This window comes from Neomonachus schauinslandi, chromosome 8 (genome assembly GCF_002201575.2).
Source record: "Neomonachus schauinslandi chromosome 8, ASM220157v2, whole genome shotgun sequence".
NCBI classification, from domain to species: Eukaryota; Metazoa; Chordata; class Mammalia; order Carnivora; family Phocidae; genus Neomonachus; species Neomonachus schauinslandi.
Genome location: NC_058410.1, coordinates 98,510,117 through 98,530,199, shown reverse-complemented (window position 1 = coordinate 98,530,199; position 20,083 = coordinate 98,510,117). Strand labels below are relative to the sequence as shown.

At 43.2% G+C, this 20,083-nt stretch overlaps 1 protein-coding gene across 1 annotated transcript in view; it reads left to right on the top strand.

The window, feature by feature from the left end:
• Nucleotides 1-16,701, top strand: part of PAQR8 (progestin and adipoQ receptor family member 8) — a 42,949-nt gene extending 26,248 nt beyond the window's left edge. Inside the window, exon 2 of the mRNA XM_021691970.1 lies at nucleotides 12,334-16,701. Within this exon, the coding sequence (XP_021547645.1) occupies nucleotides 12,364-13,428 (1,065 nt within the window). The 5' untranslated portion in view covers nucleotides 12,334-12,363 and the 3' untranslated portion in view covers nucleotides 13,429-16,701. The remainder of the gene's footprint in view (nucleotides 1-12,333) is intronic.
• Nucleotides 16,702-20,083: the final 3,382 nt, after the last annotated feature.

Genomic DNA, 20,083 nt, shown 5'->3' with positions numbered 1-20,083 from the left:
AGTAAAATTCTCCATAAGCCCACCACTTAACAATGTCTGTATTAATGTTTTGATTATATGGAATCTCATACTTAACTCTGTGCTACATGTATATGTTTACAAAAATGGGACATATTCTTTTAATTTGCTTCTTTCTTGTAACAATGTCTTTCACTCATTTTATTTATTCAGTAAATACCTGTTGAGCACCTACTATGTGCTAGTCAGTCCCTGTTCTAAGTGCAGGGGACACTGCAGTGAAAAAAACAAGGGAGGGGAGCCTGGGTGGCTCAGTTGGTTGAGCGACTGCCTTCGGCTCAGGTCATGATCCTGGAGTCCCGGGATCGAGTCCCACATCAGGCTCCCTGCTCAGTGGGGAGTCTGCTTCTCCCTCTGACCCTCCTCCCTCTCATGTTCTCTGTCTCATTCTCTCTCTCGCAAATAAATAAAATCTTAAAAAAAAAAAGGGAAAACACACATATTTCACATGCATCTTTCTAGAACAACAATGTTAAATATCTACATAATTATTTTAACAGGTGCATAGTATTCTATTGTATAGATTTATCAGAATTTATGAAATCAGATCTCCCGTTTTGGGATATTGAGATGTTATTTATGATTGTTAGATTTTCTTAAATATGAAGAGACTATGCATTGACCATTTGTGAATCTGAATTCATGTCAAAATTATCTCTGCCAATAACAGGATTCTGCTGGTAGTGCCACTTTAAAATGATTTTATAAACACTGATACGCTACATGGCAGATGTGGCTACAAAGACCAATGTGGGCCCAGCAGCCTCTCATTTGAAGGGTGCCTGGAGATCCTGGAGGTGTTTCAGGCTGTTTGCAACTTCACATCTGTCTCCATTAGGCCAAAGGCTGCTCAAAGCAAGGTTCCAGTCCTTATAAGTGGACCCTAACTTAGCATTTTGGCATTGTTTCTTCTCAACCCTTTATAGGTATGCAGTGATGTGTGATGCTGGGCTTCTATGGATTCTGGAAGCATTTCTTCTGCTCTCTTTGATGGAAATTGCCACTCTTTTGTTCTCTGTCCAACAACCAGCAGGCCACCTTCCTGCCATCTGTGTGAGCCCCCCACACAGTGACATGAGATGATGTCATAGGATCTGTTTGTTGGTGATTTCAGCACACTGCTTGATCTTCCATACAAAGCAAAACATAGCCCAGATGAAGTGCAGAATTTTATAGCTTCTAGAGATTACAACCCTATTTTATGAACAAGGACACCAAGTATAGAGACGTTGCGTGATTTGCCTAAAGTCCCATAGTTAGTGATAGAGCTGGAACAAGCAGTGGGATTTCATTCATTCATTCATTCATTCATTTGAAAGACAAAGAGAGAGCACATGCATGAGTGGGGAGAGGGGCAAAGGGAGGGAGAGAAAGAATCTCAAGCAGACTCCATGCTAAGCACAGAGCTCATCACAGGGCTCTATCCCATAACCCTGAGATCATGACCTGAGCAGAAATAAAAAATCAGACGCTTGACTGACTGAGCAACCCAGGCACCCCTAGAAGTTGGGATTTCTGCATCCTCATTTGGTGCTTTTCTAGGGAATCAGCTATTCCAAGATTGTGTTCCATTAAAGTAGGTAATAGACCAGGGAACATCATTGCTTTGAAGCACTTCTATTTGGCCTCCAGATACAGTATCATCAGTACCAAATTCTGTTTGCCAAATATGGAGCTTTTCATTTAATTCTCTACTTTGTTAATCAGGGAAAGACTTTTTAAATAGCATGCTACAGACAGAGCAGAATTCAGTGACTATTCTCAGTGTTGGTGTGCTTTCCTCCAACAGGCTGATAAATGACCTTGGTCTTTAGGTTTATGATTGGAATGTCTCACCACACCAGTTCTGCAAAGCCAGCCATAACAAATGGTATGTCTCTAAGATGAAACAGGCCCACTGGGTTTATGATCACTTCACCTGGGTTATAGACCCACTTGGATTGTCTGATAGATTTCAATCAGATTTTCTGGAAGTCACATTTTCTTCTCTTGGAATCTGATTTACAAATAAACTCAGTGGCAAAGAAATGAGCTTTGTGATACTGATGGCTTTTGTAAGGCCAACTGCAAATTATCTTTGTTAATGGAGCAGAGCAGTTTTATAGCAGTGTATCTGAAGTTGCATATCATCATTTTTGGGCTTGGACTTAGAGCGCAGTTTTTTTTTAATTATTTATTTTTTAAAATGTTTTATTTATTTATTCATGAGAGTCAGAGACAGAGAGAGAGAGAGAGAGGCAGAGGCAGAGGGAGAAGCAGGCTCCCCGCCTAGCAGGGAGCCTGATGCGGGACTCGATCCCAGGACCCTGGGATCATGACCTGAGCCAAAGGCAGACGCTTAACCATCTGAGCCACCCAGGCGCCCTAGAGCGCAGTTTTTGAGGACATAATGGTTAAGAGCCCCAGACTCTAGGGCCAACTGCTTTGGGTTACCTGCTGGCTCTGGGACTTATTGTGTAGCCTTAGGCAAGTTACTTAATCTCTCTGTGCTTCTATTTCCTCAACTGTAAAATGGGAATAATGACAATAGTACTAATGCCAGATAGTTGTTAGGAAGTTTAAATGAGCTAATATTTGCAAAGTACCTAGAATACTGTTGGGCATGTGATAAACACCATGTAAGTGTTTGTTATTATTCTGACATTTTCATTCCATTCAGTCATTTATTCAACAATTTATTGGAACATCTCCTATGTGCTAGGCACAGTGGTAGGTGATAAAAGATTCTCAAGCCCTCAAAGGATCTTCTAGTTTAGTGGGCAGAGAATATAACAGGCACACCTCAAAGATACTGTAGGTTTGGTTCCACACAACCAAGTAAAGTGAATACTGCAATCAGATGAGTCAAATGACTTCTTTTGTTTCCTAGCACATATAAAAGTTGTATTTATACTATACTGTAGTCTATTAAGTATACAATAGCATTATGTCTTTAAAAAAACAAAGTATAGGGGCGCCTGGGTGGCTCAGTTGGTTAAGCGACTGCCTTCGGCTCAGGTCATGATCCTGGAGTCCCGGGATCGAGTCCCACATCGGGCTCCCTGCTCGGCAGGGAGTCTGCTTCTCCCTCTGACCCTCCTCCCTCTCATGCTCTCTGTCTCTCATTCTCTCTCTCTCAAATAAATAAATAAAATCTTTAAAAAAATAAAAAATAAAAAATAAAAAAACAAAGTATATACCTTTATTTAAAAAAAAATCTTTGTTGCTAAAAAATGCTAATCATCATCTGAGCTTTCAGTGAGTCGTAATCTTTTTGCTCGTGGAGGGTCTTGCCTCCGTGTTGATGGCTGCTGACTGATTAGGGTGGTGGTTGCTGAAGGCTGGGTTTCTTAAAGGCAGTTTCTTAAAATAAGATAACAATGAAGTTTGCCTCATCAATGGACTCTTCTATTCATGAAGGATTTCTTTGTAGTATGTGATTCTGTTTGATAGTGTTGATATTTTGACCTCTTCCCATGAATGTTCTTAATGACATTTAGAATCATGAATCATTTCCAGGAGGTTTTCAGTTTACTTTGCCCAGAGCCATGAGAGGAATCACTATCTGTGGCCTTGTGAAATGTGAATTAAATAACATCTAATTTAATTTATGTTATAAATTTTATAATTTAATTTATAAATTATGGAATTTATTTAAGATTTTTTATTTATTCATTTGAGAGAGGCAGAGACAGAGCACAAGCAGGGGGAAAGTCAGAGAGAGAGGAAGAAGCAGACTCCCCACTGAGTTGGGAGCCCCACATGGGGCTCGATCCCAGGACCTGGAGATCAATCATGACCTGAGCCGAAGGCAGATGCCCAACCATCAGATGCCCACCCAGGTGCCCCTAAATTATGGAATTTAATTAAGAATTAAATAATAAGACTTGAGAGTTGAAATTACTCCTTGATCCATGGGCTGCAGAATGGATCTTGTGTTAGCCAACATGAGAACATTAACCATCTCCATCAGAGTTCTTGGGTGATCAGGTGCACTGTCAATGAGCAGTAATATTTTGAAAGGAATCTTTTTTTTTGAGTAGTAGGTCTCAATAGTGGGCTTAAAATATTCAGTAAACCATGTTATAAACAGATGTGCTATCATCCAGGCTTTGCTATTCCATTTATAGAGTACAGGGAAAGTAGACTCAGCATAATTCTTAAGGGACCTAGGTTTTTCAGAGTGGTCAATGAGCACTGGCTTCAACTTAAAATCACCAGCTGCATTAGCTTCTAACAAGACAGTCAGATTGTCCTTTGAAACTTTGAAGCCAGGCACTGACTTCTCTGTAGCTACGAAAGTCCTAGATGGCATCTCCTTCCAAGAGGCTGTGTCATCTACACTGAAAATTTATTTAGTTATTTAGTGTAGCCACCTTCATTAGTTCTCTCAGTTAGACCTTCTGTGTAACCTGTTGCAGCTTCTATATCAGCACCTGCTGCTTCGCCTTTTACTTTTATGTTACGGAGATGGCTTCTTTCCTGAAACCTCAAAACCAGCCTCTTCTCCTCCAAACTTTTCTTCTCCAGCTTCCTTACCTCTCTCAGCTTTCACAGAACTGAAGAGAGTTGAGGCGTTGCTCTGGATTAGGCTTTGGCTTAAGGAAATGTTGTGGCTGGTTTGATCTTCTATCCAGACTGCTGAAACTTTCTCTACATTGACAATCAGGCTGTTTCACTTTCTTTTCATTTGTGTGTTCACTGAAGTAGCACTTTGATTTCCTTTAAGAACTTCTCCTCTGCATTCACAACTTGGCTGTCTGGTGCAGGAGGCCTAGCTCTGGGCCTGTCTTGGCTTTCAACATGCCTTCTGCATAAAGCTTAATTATTTCTAGCTTTTGACTTAAAGTGAGAGATGTTTCACCAGAATACTCAGAGGCCATTGTAGATTTATTAATTGGCCTAATTTCAATATTGTCATGTCTCAGGGGACAGGGAGGCCTAAGGAGGGGAAGAGAGACCAGCGACTGGCCAGTCTGTGGAGCAATCAACAGACACATTTATTAAGTTTGCAGTCTTATATGGGCACAGTACATGGTACCAAAACAAATACCATAGTAACAGCAAAGATCACTGATCAAAGATCACCATAACCAATGTGATAATAATGAGAAAGTTGGAAATATTACAAGAATTACCAAAATGTGACACAAAGTGAGCAAACACTGTTGGAAAAACGGCATTGATGGACTTGCTAGATACAGTGCTGCCACAAACCTTCATTTGTCGAAAATGCAGTATCCGGGGGTGCCTGGCTGGCCCAGTCAGTAGAGTATGCAACTCTTGATCTTGGGGTTGTGAGTTTGAGCCCCAAGTTGCGCGCAGAGATTAATTAAAAATAAAATCTTTTAAAACATGCAGTGTCTGCAAAGCACAATAAAGCAAAACACAGTGAAACAAGGTATGGCTGTAATGCAAACCAGGACACTGTAATTGTACAGAAAGGAGAGTGCTATGGTGGGGGGTAGTGCAGTGGTGTAATAGGTAAAGAAGCGCCTGAAAGGAAAGGCTCCCCAGGGGAAATCTGAACTGGGGCATTAGGATGAAGAGGAGCTGGCCAGTGGGCATCAGTGGTGGGCATTCCAGGCATGTACACAAGCACAAAGGCCTGCAAGAATGGCAGAATTAATGGAATACATAAAAAGTGGCAGGGTTAGGCGGTGGTTGGGAATAGTGATGGAGACACACAGGTAGGGACCAGAGGAAAGGCCTCCGGTATCCTACAAAGGTGCCTGTAGGAGATAATGAGCACCCAAAGTAGGAAGTGGCCAGGCCACTTCTGAGCCCCGACAGAGAGGGAACCCAGCAGGTGGAGGAGGTTGCAAGGAGCAGGAAGGGCAGTGGGCATACCTGGTATAAGCAGTTACATCTGGTACTAGGAGATGGGAGACTGGCCCAGGCGCCGCACTGCTCATCCGTCCATACAGCTCCTCTCCGAAAGTGAAATGGTTACTTATGGACACTTGACATTGTTTACAGTATGCTTCAGGGGACCACAACACTCACAGAAACGGGTCATTTCGTTATTTTATTTAACATTACCGAAAAGGAGATGCATTCTGGGTAGTCTTCACCCATCAAAACTAGGTAACCAAAACCAAACCTTAAAAATGCATACTTTGGTTGTGATTTCTTTTTAAAAAGAAAATGTAAATATACATTTTTTTACTAAAATGTCAAATTATTGCTATAACGTAGGTTTTACCTGTTCTTCTCTATTTCTTTCTTACAGTAATTATCTTTAATTTTTCTAAATCATCTTAAAGGAGCATCTGAAATAAAACTTTAAGATTGGACCCCTAAATAGTCCAAAACACAATGTAACATTTTTAACGCTTTCTTATATAAACATTACCTGAATTCATGGTACAGATATCATTCATATTATTAAAATAGAGTTAAATAATAGTTCATATTAAGACAGAACTTTAAATTCCAATTCCATTGTAATCTGAGTCTAATTAAAACTTTATAAAGCAGTTGGGAAAGGTATTATGAGGATTCCCAGAAATGAACCAAAAATCTTAAATTCCGTTTCAGTTTTCAAAGTCTGCATTAAAATCAAATATAAGGCAGAAAAAATATATATTACTAAGTTAGAATCCTTTTGTGAGTTTTTAAAATATTACTAGTACTTTAATGTCATGTTTTTTCTCTTCAAAGCGCTGTCCAACTACTGTCCATTTTTGTATTTATCCTCTTTTTATATTGAGAGATGGAAAGTCAGGAAATCACCTCCCATCCACCTTTTTTCATGAAGAAAATTACAATGAGTAATTTAATGTCTTGGGCATGATGGGGTTTTGGGATATAGGTGAGGTTCAACGGGGCGGAGTCCAGAGCCGACGACTAAGAAAGAATTCTTGATGTTGATTCCACACGAAGAGCAATGGAGCTGCCCTACGTGTGCCACTCATGACAGAAGCCCTATTCTTGAGGTGTCTTTGGTGCAAAATGGTGGTTTATTAAAGCACAGGGACAGGACCTGTGGGCAGAAAGAGGGGCTGGCCCAGGGTCATGAGGGGTGGCTGATTATATACCATGGGGTTGGGGAAGGTTAGGAAAAGGGAGGTTTCAAAAGGATTTTTGTATGTTAAAGAAGACTCACAGGATACCGGAAGCCTTGCCATCGTCAAGGTTGTTTACCCCTCTAGTAAGGCATTAACATTAACGATAGTTGGGAACTTCCTGGAAGAATGTCACACATGTCCCACCCAGGAGTGGGGGTTGGGGGGAGGTTGCAGGGTGTCGGCTTATGCTTTGTCTTCAGCCAGCCTTCTGTTCCCTCATCAGGCATGGCCACACAGCTAATTGAGGAGAGCAAATATGGAACAGCCAGACCCCCTGACTCCCAGACCGTTCTCTTTTCCCTTAACCTTGCTGAACAGAAGGAAATTGGTGCCATACGTCTGGGCCTAAAGAACTGCTCATTCAGTAAATAATGATTAGGTGCATAAATATTTTATATGCTGCGTATCATTTTAGACACGGGAACTTGTACACTACACAGAACGGAGCTGGACACGAATGGGGGAGTGTGTGGAGTAAACCAACGATCAGGACCCCAGGACAGAATTGTGCTGGGGAGGACGGCCAGGGTAGATGGTTGCTGGGGAGAGTCTTAAACCTGGCCTAGGGGTTAGGAAAGACTTCCTGGCGAGCTTCTGGGCAGAACGTTGATGAGCTGGGGTTGCTGGACTGGAGGGTTGTCATTGTGTGCAGAAGTAGGCACTGGAGATAATGAGTGTGGCACTTTTTTTTTTTTTTAAGATTTTATTTATTTATTTGACAGAGACAGAGCGAGAGAGGGAACACAAGCAGGGGGAGTGGGAGAGGGAGAAGCAGGCTTCCCACGGAGCAGGGAGCTCGATGTGGGGCTGGATCCCAGGACCCTGGGATCATGACCTGAGCCGAAGGCAGACGCTTAACGACTGAGCCGCTCAGGTGCCCCAAGTGTGGCACTTTTGAAAAACTCCCAGTATTATCATCCAGGCCATCAACTGTGGCCTGGGGGTGTGGATCCTCTCCTGGGAGAGGAAGCTGGGAGTGGAAGGAGGTCAACAGAAGTAGGCCTTTTAAGGGCTTAGAGTTTGTGTTGTAAACAAGCAATGCTGAGCTGCTAGGGGATAGGTGGAGGGGAGTGGTGATCAGATTTCCATTCTTAAACTATCACCCTGAAGTGCTTTGGAGAAGAGAGGGTCTGGGGGACATGAGGCAGGGGAACTTGAGAAAAAAAGGTCAGTTATGACACTGCTGTTATCCTCTGCATAAGTTCATTTTGAAGGCCTGAATAAAGAGCAGTAGAAATAGAAAGAATGAATGGATTCCAGAAATGTTCAGATAAAATCAACCGACCCTAAATGACTGATTAGATGTAGGCGAAGGGTCAAATCTGGGTTGAAGAAGTTGAAGATGTTGAATTTGAAGTGCCTGGGGAATATTCAGTTGGAAATCCAGAGCCACTGGATAATTGAATCCAGATTTCAGGGAAGATCTGGCTGCAGATGTATGTGTGGGAATCATCTGATACAGGTGCTAGCTGAAGCCAAGGCTGTGGGAGAAGTACCCGCATGAGAGGGACTGTGGATATGGAAAAGGGAGCAGATGGTGGACCCCTGGGAACACCACAGTTGACAGGGGTGGTGGGACAAAAAAAAACAGGCAAGACCAGAGAGCATTGTATCACTTAAGCCAAGAGAGGGGGCATTGGTCAGCAGTATGAATCGCCACAGCTCAGGTGAGACAAGGGTTGATCAAGCTAGCAGCTTTCTGCAACATCAAATCTAAACTTTCACTAATGCCATGGCACCTACCCCACTCGCGGCCTTATTACTCCCCAATAGCCCCTCTGCTCATGGACCCACAAAGAAGCCCCTGCATTCCCTCACTCATATTCACCCCTCTCCCAGAATGCCCTGCTCCTCACCCCGTCACGTGTCTCAGCCCCAGCATGCCCCGAGTGCTCTGCTCTGGAGACTTGTTTGTATTTCACTCTACTTAACACCCAATTATATGCAGTCTGGTGGTACTGGCTACAGATTCATGAAGTGTGAATCTTCTTGTAGGCTGTTTGAGGTAAGGGTCTTATTTTTATTCTTCCTTCGTGGCCTTTGTAGTCTGCGGTATTGTTGAGCAGACTGTCTTTGCTCTGGAAGAGCTCTCTGGTTGATCCAAATATGACTTGAGCTTAGCCAGTTCATGAGAATTCTTCAGGAAGATGACATTTTGGCTGTCTCAGCAGAGGAGCTGGGGCATACCCTGTGCACAAGAGATCATTCTAAGGTAACATCTTGGTTGACTGATGGCCACATCAGCTCAGGGAGGAGTGCATGGGGACAGAGGCCAGGAATGAAGGGGAGACCCTTACTCAGAGCCAGCACCAGGAAGGCTGGAGATGTGTGCCTGCACCAACATCATGGGGCCAGTATGTGGTTTCCTTCCAGACAGGCTCTCAAACTTTATAGCTGGGCCTTTGAAGCCTATTTCTAGAAGCATAGCACACTCTGGCCCAGTGAAAGTAGTGTTGTCTATGGGGGTAGCCACTGGACAGGAGCTTCTGAAGGTAATGATACAAAAATTACACCCTATCACCACTGCTGTGGCTGTGGTGGCTGCTCTCAGATGAAGGGAAGAGTTTATGGCAGGAGAAGGGGCAGTTGCTAAGCACAGGACAAAGAAATAATCCCCTCTCTTTCTGACCATTAGTTTAGAATTTTTCATGACCTGCACTTCCAAAGAGGAATTTAGATCCTTTTCACCCACAGATAGATGACCTAGATCTTGGTAGCATTCTCATCACTGACAGAGATAAGGGATCATATCTTGAGTCAGAGGCCATTACGGTAGTGTCCCAGCAACAACCGGTCTCTCTGTGGGTGTTGGGCTGCACACTCCAGAGGATGGAGTTATTAAGGAGACCCTGAGGCTGGTGTGGTGGCATTTTAAAGATCCTTGGAAAAGAAAGCCTCATTTGCAAGAGAAATAATGATTCTGCCAGTTTTTTTTCCTGTGCATCCTTTCCTTTGAAGCATCCTCTCCTAGTTTATTTTCCGTAAGTATGAGAGATGTAGAAATAATTTTCTGAAAAGAACTTGTCAACATAAAGCCATGAGGTGAAGTTGGTGATATGAAGACTGGAGGAACTCTTGGGGTCAGAGCTCTGCAGATGGAGCTTTCTGGAAAATGACAATAAAGCAGCATCATGATCTGTCCTTTCTCCCTCAGAACAGACAGATGCCAGTTGATTCCCAGGTCTGCACTGTGCTCGGTTCCAACCATTAGACAACCAAAACCCAAGTTTTCAGTCCTTAGAAATGCGCTTGTGTTACTGGTTTATAAGAACCAGCTATTGTCCTAGACACCCTATTTTGAGGAGACAAACATGAGCAGAAATCGTGCAGTCATGTGTTATTTAACTTTGGATGTGGAATTGTCTCTAACTGGTTTGGTCACCCAGAGATGATGGAAACACCCTTGATCTTAGATGGCAATGCTATGGTGGGGACTACCCGGGAGCATCATTAGGGATTCCTTCCTCTACAGTTCATATCCCCCAGTTACTCACCTGTTTCTCCCAACCACAAAATCACACCAATATTTCTATCTGATTTCCTCTCCACTTCACAAGAGATGTGCCTATATCCAAAGAATACAGCTCTTTAATTCCCCAGAGCTCCAACAAAGCCCAGCTCCCCCAAGCCACATGCTTCTCAGCCAGTAGCCACGGGACAACTTGAAACATGGTCCCATGTCCCAGGCCCAGTCATGCAGTGGGTCCACTTGATTCTGGGGCCAGCATATTCCACCTGTTCCCACCTTCCCGTCCCTTTCCCTTACCCTTACCCCTGCTGTGCTCTGTCAGGAACAGCCACAGGAGGTCAGTTGGAGGAGTCTCCATCTAGAACTTAACTCCCAGGTTCTTGGATTCCCCCTGCTGGCTGACAGCGGAAGCACTGCTTAACTTTTTCTCTTTTTCTGTTTTAATAAATTAAGGTATTCTGATGACTGTTTTCTTTCTCTCACTCCCCCTCTCTTTTTGTCCTTCTGACTCCATAATCCTTAATAAGCATGTTATACTTTAGAGTCTCGCATTTAACTATCACAACCACTCATACAGTATGTAGAATTATTACTCCCATTTTACAGATGAAGAAACTGGAGCCTAGATAGCTCTATATCTTGCCCAAGGTTACCCAGGAAATGGCCCCAAACCAAGGACTGAGTCCACGTCTCCCTGAACTTTTTTTTCCATCTTACTAATTTTCATGCCCTACATTTTAGACCTGATATTTTTTGCTTTTCAATATTGATTAAGAAATGTGAGTAGGAAGATTAAATTTTCTTCACTAAAATTAGTAGTGCCTTGAGAAGCACTTGCTGTATCTCTCCCAGCAGAAGGTCTCTGAAGCGAGGGGGCCATTTAGATAAATCAATCAAGTTTTGAACTTCTCTGAAGAAAAGAGGCTGGGAAATACGAAGTACAGAAGGTAGCTGTATATATGCTGAAAATCCATTTCTTTACCCAAGAAATTCACATGAAAATTTGCAGCTATTTTGTGAAATTTTTTATGAAATAATTTCTATGCTCTGGTTCATCTGTGTCATGTAAAAATTCCAAGTGTAGGGTAAGTAAGCATTTTTGAGGTCTGAAATTCATTGAGTACTGGTTTAGGTACCCAGGAGAGACAAATCCAAAACTACTTATCTTCCAGAGCATAATTTGAAAAGAAAATCAATCTTTACAATTAGATTTTATGTTTAGGCCATGTGTTAATTTTAACTGTTAAAGTATTTCCCAGAATATGTATTGGTCTTTACCAACCAAATTCATGACTCATTTGCCTGTCGTTACTTTGAAGTTCAAGTTAACTATTGCTTATCTCAGAATTTCAAGTTACCGGTGAACTTAGTGGCTATTTTAAGATTAGGTGCTCAAGAAATGTAGGCTATCGTCAGTAACATCAATATTTATAATTTTCGTATTTCCATATAATACCTCATACGATTAGAGCCTGATGACTACATTGTAATAACATCTAGGAAACTTCAAAGCCTCTAAAGGCACCCTTACTTACCCTGTGGCTGTCATTACAACATCTTACTAGATAGGACTTCGCTTCACACCGCCCTGGGTAGCAGAGACGAAACCAGAACCTTCGGGTGGGAAGGGGTCTTGGTCCAACTCGATTGCGTACCGGTGAGACAAAGATGAGGCTCACAGAAGCTGTCTGCGGCGCCCGGGCTCCCACTAGAAGCACTGAGCAGCCCCACAGCCCTTGCCGCCGCGCCTCCGAGCGCCTGTCCCCCGGTGTGCCGATTCTCCTGTGTTCTCTGCAGGTCGCCCCGCCGTCCGCCACGCCGGCAGCCATGACGACCGCCATCTTGGAGCGCCTGAGCACACTGTCGGTGAGTGGGCAGCAGCTGCGCCGCCTGCCCAAGCTCCTGGAGGACGGCCTTCCCAAGATGCCCTGCACTGTCCCCGAGACCGACGTGCCCCAGCTCTTCCGGGAGCCCTACATCCACACCGGCTACCGCCCCACGGGCCACGAGTGGCGCTACTACTTCTTCAGCCTCTTTCAGAAGCACAACGAGGTGGTCAACGTGTGGACCCACTTGCTGGCCGCCCTGGCCGTGCTCCTGCGATTCTGGGCCTTCGCCGAGGCCGAGGCTTTGCCGTGGGCCTCCACACGCTCGCTGCCCCTGCTCCTCTTCATCCTGTCGTCGATCACTTACCTCACGTGCAGCCTTCTGGCCCACCTGCTGCAGTCCAAGTCGGAGCTCTCGCACTACACCTTCTACTTTGTGGACTACGTGGGCGTGAGCGTCTACCAGTACGGCAGTGCCTTAGCGCACTTCTTCTACAGCTCCGACCAGGCCTGGTACGAGCTGTTCTGGCTCTTCTTCTTGCCCGCAGCTGCCTTCTGCGGCTGGTTGTCTTGCGCTGGCTGTTGCTATGCCAAGTACCGCTACCGCAGGCCTTACCCGGTCATGAGGAAGATCTGTCAAGTGGTGCCAGCAGGGCTGGCCTTCGTCCTAGACATCAGCCCCGTGGCACACCGCGTGGCCCTGTGCCACCTGGCTGGCTGCCAGGAGCAGGCGGCCTGGTACCACACCCTCCAGATCCTCTTCTTCCTGGTCAGCGCCTACTTCTTCTCCTGCCCGGTTCCTGAGAAGTACTTCCCGGGTTCCTGTGACATTGTGGGCCATGGGCATCAGATCTTCCACGCCTTTCTGTCTGTCTGTACGCTCTCCCAGCTGGAGGCCATCCTTCTGGACTACCAGGGGCGGCAGGAGATCTTTCTGCAGCGCCATGGCCCCCTGTCTGTCTACATGGCCTGTCTTTCGTTCTTCTTCTTGGCGGCCTGCAGCGCTGCCACCGCAGCCCTCCTGAGACACAAAGTCAAGGCCAGACTGACAAAGAAAGATTCCTGAGACTGGCAGGTGGGGTGAGGTGTGGAGGCAGGCTGTCTGATTTGGGGAAAACTCAGTACAACAAGAGGAGTTGACTTTTTGTTTTTAAGAGTTGCTTTTAAATTAACACAAGTTTCCAAGGGTATGCTATGGAATTGGAAAGCCAAAGGATTCAAGAATTTTGTTGTTAATAGTTGTTGCTAATAAAAGGAGTATTACTTTTCCCTCCGTGTCATAGCCTTACAAGATACAGGAAAGGAAGGGACGTTGGCTAGGATTCATGGGACACTGAATTAAGGACAATCTTTCTGCCTGAAAATTTAGTGGAATTCTGACTTTGGCCTGCAGGGGCAAGTCCTGGAGCTAAAGGGAGAACAAAGTTGGACTGGAAAGTAAGTACGTGGCTGGTCCACACCGTATTGGAATGGCCATCCTACTATACTGGTTTTTGGTAATTGAGTAAACTGACCCAAGAACTTGATTTCATTTGGATTTCAGATGATCCAGGGTGGAGAAGTCAGAATCTTCAAGATGATTCAATGAAACCCTTAGACATAATGAATTACTCGGTTCATCTGAGTTCTGGTCCCTCCTGTCTTGCCCACTCTGACACTGACCCTTTTCTCAGGATGACGTCTGCCTGGCTGTTTTCTCTACAGTGTACTCCCATCTGTACCTTGCATGGTAATATAGAGGACTATGAAGTCGTCATATTTCCAGGAAATGCTTGGATCCATGTGGACATTCAGGAAGTTTATTTTCATATACTACTAAATGGTACTAGAAAGTACAGTGCCAAGAGCCAGCAGGAGGCCCAGCCAACAAGCGTGGATACTGTTTCGTGTCATGAGACCCTTCTGTTTTATACCTGTGGACTGCAGTACTTGAGATCTATCAGGGCTGCCTTACAGGCCAGAAAATCTGGGGCTTGTGCTAGGGAGTTTTCTCCAGATTCGGACCAGCATGTTTAAAAAACAAAAAACAAAACAAACAAAAAAAACCCCTAATAGAGTGAATTGGTTCTGGTCCTTCTAGGGATCTGATTATTTCAAGAGGAACCCAAGGTCCAGCCTCTTAACTAGATGCTGCCATGTAAAGGACCCACATAACTACCCTAGTTCAGGGTCCTCAGGCTGGAGGTTATGCCCCAACTTAGAGCTGAATCCTTAAAATAATCAAACCCCAGGACAGATGAGCATGTGTGATCATTGTGGGTTGGTCCCTGAAGGCTCCTTTGGGTAAGAATGGTGAACCAGATACCCTGTAGCTAGAATTTTCTGTTGCCCAGTAGCTTCTGTGGAATAAGTGGTACTTGTGATTGATGTGTTCTGGTCACACAGCCCTCTCTGAGGACCGATTTATGTACTAATCCAGTGAAGGGGGCTGTGTTGATGGAGGAGCCATGGAAGTCTTCTCAGAGGCTATGTTTCCTATCAGTATAAGGTCCCTTTTACTACAAAGAGAAGTACTTTGTTTTCACTCCAGTTTGATGAATCTCTTCTATTAATAGGTTATTTTATCTTCAGGTCTTTGTTTTCTTCCTTTCTCTGAGCAATTTGTGGATTTTGTGCCTTATAAATGGAAACATACGAACACTTAATAGATGGCCATGTGGAATTTTCAGTTTTGGGTCATTGGGATAAGAAAAAAAGAATGCATTGCTTTTGAGCCAGTGGATGAAAGAAACGTCAGAAAACCAGAATTACTTATAAATCAAAAGGCAATGTCAACAAAAAAAAACAAAAAAAAGAAGACACTATCAGTCTGCATTTGACAAAACAAAGCAAAACAAAAAACACAGCCTCAACTGAAGCTTTCCTATAATCTTCATATCAAGAAAGCATATGTCTTGTCTGCTACATGGATTTCCTAGATGGATTTCTCTGTTAATCCTTAAATACCTGAACTTCTGTGCTACCCAAGTGTCTTACCTAAGCTTCTGGTGTCTAGGCCAAATTCATCACAAATAAAGTTGGCAGAACTGAAGCCAGGTGAACTAAACAAGGGAGTGGGGGAGTTGTACAAACACGTTGCAAGAAGAGGGTCAGTTTAAAATGGGGACTAGAAAATGTTTGAAATGTTCATTTTTATGGATTCAAAGACCATATTCTTCTAAAAGTTGGGAGGAAAGTGTAAGTCAGGCTCTTGAATATGGCGGTGGTCCTGCTGGACAGAGATCTTCAGGCCAAATGCAGGTATTTTTTAGAAAATAAGAAATAGGGCAGCAACAGCGATCTTTAATTGTAGTTGACAGACCGAGGTCAGCTGACCCACTCTAAACGGTCTGTGACAAGTTCAGATAGATGAAACTCTTTAAGATATTGCCATGAAATTATTACTCTAATTTACACAGGTATTGGTCCCTCAAGTGATAGGAAATTTTTAAAAAATAGTTTTTCACCAGAGATATTTGAGAGCATTGGGGACTAGGTATCGAATTAAAATACCAGTGTCATAAAAAACAAACAAATAAAATAATCAGTGTCTCATTAGAAATATATAAGCATAGGAAATGCAAATGTTTTAAGTTACTCAGACTTTTGAGGGACTAAATACTCCTTTTAGAACATTTTCATTAAAATGAGTGTATCAGCAAGGAACAGACCTAATTTATTAAAAGAAATAATTAAGTATTTGATAAAGGAGATGATTGTTTTACTCCCCCATAGCCTCCCCTACAGTTGACATCTGGAAATTCTGCCAGTTCTCTCTCTATATTAAAACGTAAATGCCTCTGGAAAACCTAAACTATCAGTCATTTACATCTTGTGAATAAAAATTCTGATGGAGTTGTATGAGGCCCTACTCAAGGTAAGGAGATGGGGCATCTGGACACAGCCGACTGGGGACATATTTGCCTATTTCCCTCTTGCCTAGTACTTTCTGACTTATATTTACTAATGAGCTAACGTCAGTACTCCTCAGATGTTAGTTTCATTTCCCACCTCTGCTAAAAGCACTTCACTGAATAACAATATTCTCAGTCCTCTGTTGGAAGCCTGAAATAGTAGGAGCTGAGGTTGTGGAACGAAGGTCGCTCATTCCTGACTCCTATCCACAAATGGTACCTTAATACTTAGCAGGTTCTTCAGATGCTGCACTGTAGGTTCAAGTGGACCCTCCAGATGGCGCTCATGTCTTACTCGGCGTGGCTATTGTATCCAAGTCTTTGGGCTATTAATTGTATGGGTCCTAGTGTTTTGCTTGATTGCTTGGCAAAGAAAAAATGGAACTATTTTCTGTTAATATAAATCTACTTACACGAGTGACCATTAAACAGATTTTGTATATATGGATTGTTGTACTGTCAACAACTATCTTGTTTCTTTGACAAGGCCTACCTTAAAGAAAGGTTTTATCTAGACAAACATTGTCAGGAGGAGGAGGTCAGGACACTTTATATCCACCTAGAAGTAGGAAAGTACAAAATCTTTAAAAATCTCCATACCCCAGCCCCCCAAATATACACACACACCCTAAATCCCCACTTGTGAAAAGATCATATTGCTACCCCCACCCCACAAAAGGTATGGAGTTGATTTCTCTGAGGATTTCCATCTAATTGAATAAATACTTCTAGTTTCATGGGAAATAGTGTTAAATGTTTTCAAAATTTTGAATTGATGGACTACATTTTTAAAATACAAAACTTATGAATTATAATTGTACTATAATAGCTACCATAATGAATGTGTTGTGAAATGTGGCACCTATCTACCAAAGGATTTTGTAGCCTGTTATATTTAATAGCTGTGAAAAAAAAGTCATTCTCCAGACTGCTCCAGCTTCAAGCCACAGTACTGTCACAACAGTGAGAAGACAACATTTGTCTGGCTTGAGGCACCACTGATAGGATTATGGATATCCCTCTTGCCCTAACCCTTTTTATGACCCATGGGGGCCGTAGGCAGCTTGCAAATGCTTCTGTTGTCACTATTAATAGTTTAACCACTCTTCAGTTACTGATTCATCAAGTATTTATGAGCACCTATTGGTGGCAGGTACCCATGTTGGCTCTGGAGATACCACAGTGAGGAAAAGAAAGCAGGGACCCTTCCACAGAGAGTTTTCAGACTGCTAACTGAACCAGCATCTTCCCACATTGGGCCATCACAGGATCTCCCTCTAGGTCTTGGTCTCCTAGTCACAACCGGAGGGCCAGATGGCCAGCCAAACCCAGGGGAGGCTGGGACTTGCTCTGTACCAGAACATTTTTAAAAGGATTGAGATCTCTCCCTCTGCCCCCCAGAGACTAGAAATATCTCTCCCACCAGCAAGGCGTCACCTATGGTCAGACCTCAACGCTTGTTACTCCCATTGTTTCTCTAGCCCTTTACACTGTCCTCTAGTGTTTAATTCAGTCTCAGACACACTTCTCACCATCTGGACACAGAGTAGCCCTATATTTCCACAGGCAGTAGTTAAAGTCCCAGGTAATTAAAGCGCCATCCTTCAGGGAATGTAGGGTTTCAACCTGAGTACAAGTTCCTGATTTAGTAAATTGGAAACAGCATGTTACACTCTGGCTGTCTCCTTTAACAAAAATAACCATCTTATCCCTTAAGGAACTTTTACTAAAATAATATGGAAGGAAAAGCTTTGCAATAAAAGGAAAATTCATTTAAACATTAATTTTGAGAGCATATCTATCTAAAGTAAGGGCTTTTCTTACCTAACAGGATCTCATAGGAAGAGGTACGCACTGTATTTTAGACTCTAAGAGGCCTTGACCAACTCAAAGGCTACAGAGTAACACCTCAGATCTCATCCTGCATTATGCTTTCCAAAACATTTCCACATCCATTCAAGCTTCTAAATAATCATGTGAAGCAAAGCCAAAAAGATCTCCACTAAACTAGGAAACACCCTAGGAAAGTGGAATGATTGGTTCAAAGTCACATAACTCGTTGTAATGTTTAAACTCAAACGCATTTTTCCTTCAGATAAATCCAAGGGTCAGCTAATCAGAAACATCAACACCCAAATATTTGCAGAGCCCTTTACAGTGTGTAAATAGTAAAAGTAAGCACTTTTACTATTGTGCATACTTTAACCTAATCTCATTTTAACTTTTGTTCCTAAATACCTCATGAATAGCGGGGGTTGTATTGTTTCTTTGCAGGTTGAAGTGACCTACTTCACACTGTGTCCTTGGATGCCAAATAAAGCATTCTTTGCACCTCACAGTTTTCTTAGAGCCCAAAGGCGACAGGCCCTTGCTGGCCTAGAGTATAACATCAAATCTCACTCTCCAGTCACAGATTCTTGAAAATACTTTGATTCCTTGGATAAGAAATTCATCTGGTATTGATAATCTTGCCAGGGTTATGCAAACCCTCCCTCTCCTCTTTCCCTAGGGATTGTCAGTTATTCAAACAATCCGTTCTCCCAGGGACTTTGACAAGTGGTATGACTTTGAATATGGGATTTAAAAAAAAAATCTTCTCTGCCTTATAAAAGAGTTATACAGACTTAGCAGAAAGTCCCCCAAAAGTCCTTATTTCTCATTTTCAAGTAATATGTGCTAATTAAAGAAAATGCAGAAAAATGGGGGGAAACAGATAATCCACGGGCCAATCATGAAAATAAATCTCTCCAGGGGAAAAATAAGGCTATGGTGAAATGTCATCAGTGATAGGTAAATTAGCTAGTGTCACATAAAATTATGCTTCCTGAAGAAAAACAAATTGGGAACGAGAAATTTTAAGCAACCTAATACTTTCATTCTATAAAGTACAAAATCAACGGTCTCTGGCTCGATTTACGGGAATACCAAGATAGTTACATTACACCCCCTTCTGACATTACACTATGTCGGTAATTTGATGATGCCATGGCTGAGATATTGACTCACACGAGAAAGCCGATGATACGTTATCTTGTGTTGAAAGAATTCTTTGAAATGCTTCTCCTGACTCAAGCCCTCTGAGAGTGCCCTGCTAGAAAGACCTTCACTGGAGGGGAGGCCTCACCTGCTGAACTGGTGAGTATCCGGATTCACTGGCAGCCACTCCACAAACTCTGACCACCACTCGGTGCCAAGCCCTGTTCTAGGAATACAGCAATGGACAAAACACACAAATCCTTGCCCTTGGGGAGCTTACATTCAGGGGCTGGAGGTAGGGGTATGACAGACAATGAACCAAATAAGTAAGTTATATAGAATATTAGAAGGCGATGGTGCCAAGAAACAGAAAGCAAGGAAGAATAGGCCAGAGGGGCAGGGTGGGTGTGCAGTTGTAAACAGGATCAGGGAAGACTCCAGAAAGGTGAGGGAGTTGTCTCTGTTTCTCTCCCAGGCAGAGGGAAGAAGTGCAAGGGCCCTGAGGCCAGAGTACACTAGGAATAGCAGGAGGCCAGCATGAATGGAGAGAGGGAGGGCAGTAGGAGATGCAGATTGTGAGAGCCTTGTAAGCACTTTGGCTCTTACTGTGACTTCAGGACAGGGTATGCTGGGGAAGAATTCTGTTCGAGAAAATTCAGGGTCATTGTTTACCTACATGGACTAATTACTAATTACACATTACCTTGCCCATAGAAAACAGAGTAAATCTTGTTCCCTTCAATCTACACAAAACCAGGTTATCATTAAGTGATTCCATCTGTGGGCCTGGCCACATGGACTCGGTTCCCGTGGACACACTCTGGTGCCTGGAGGATTTTTCCCAGATTCTTC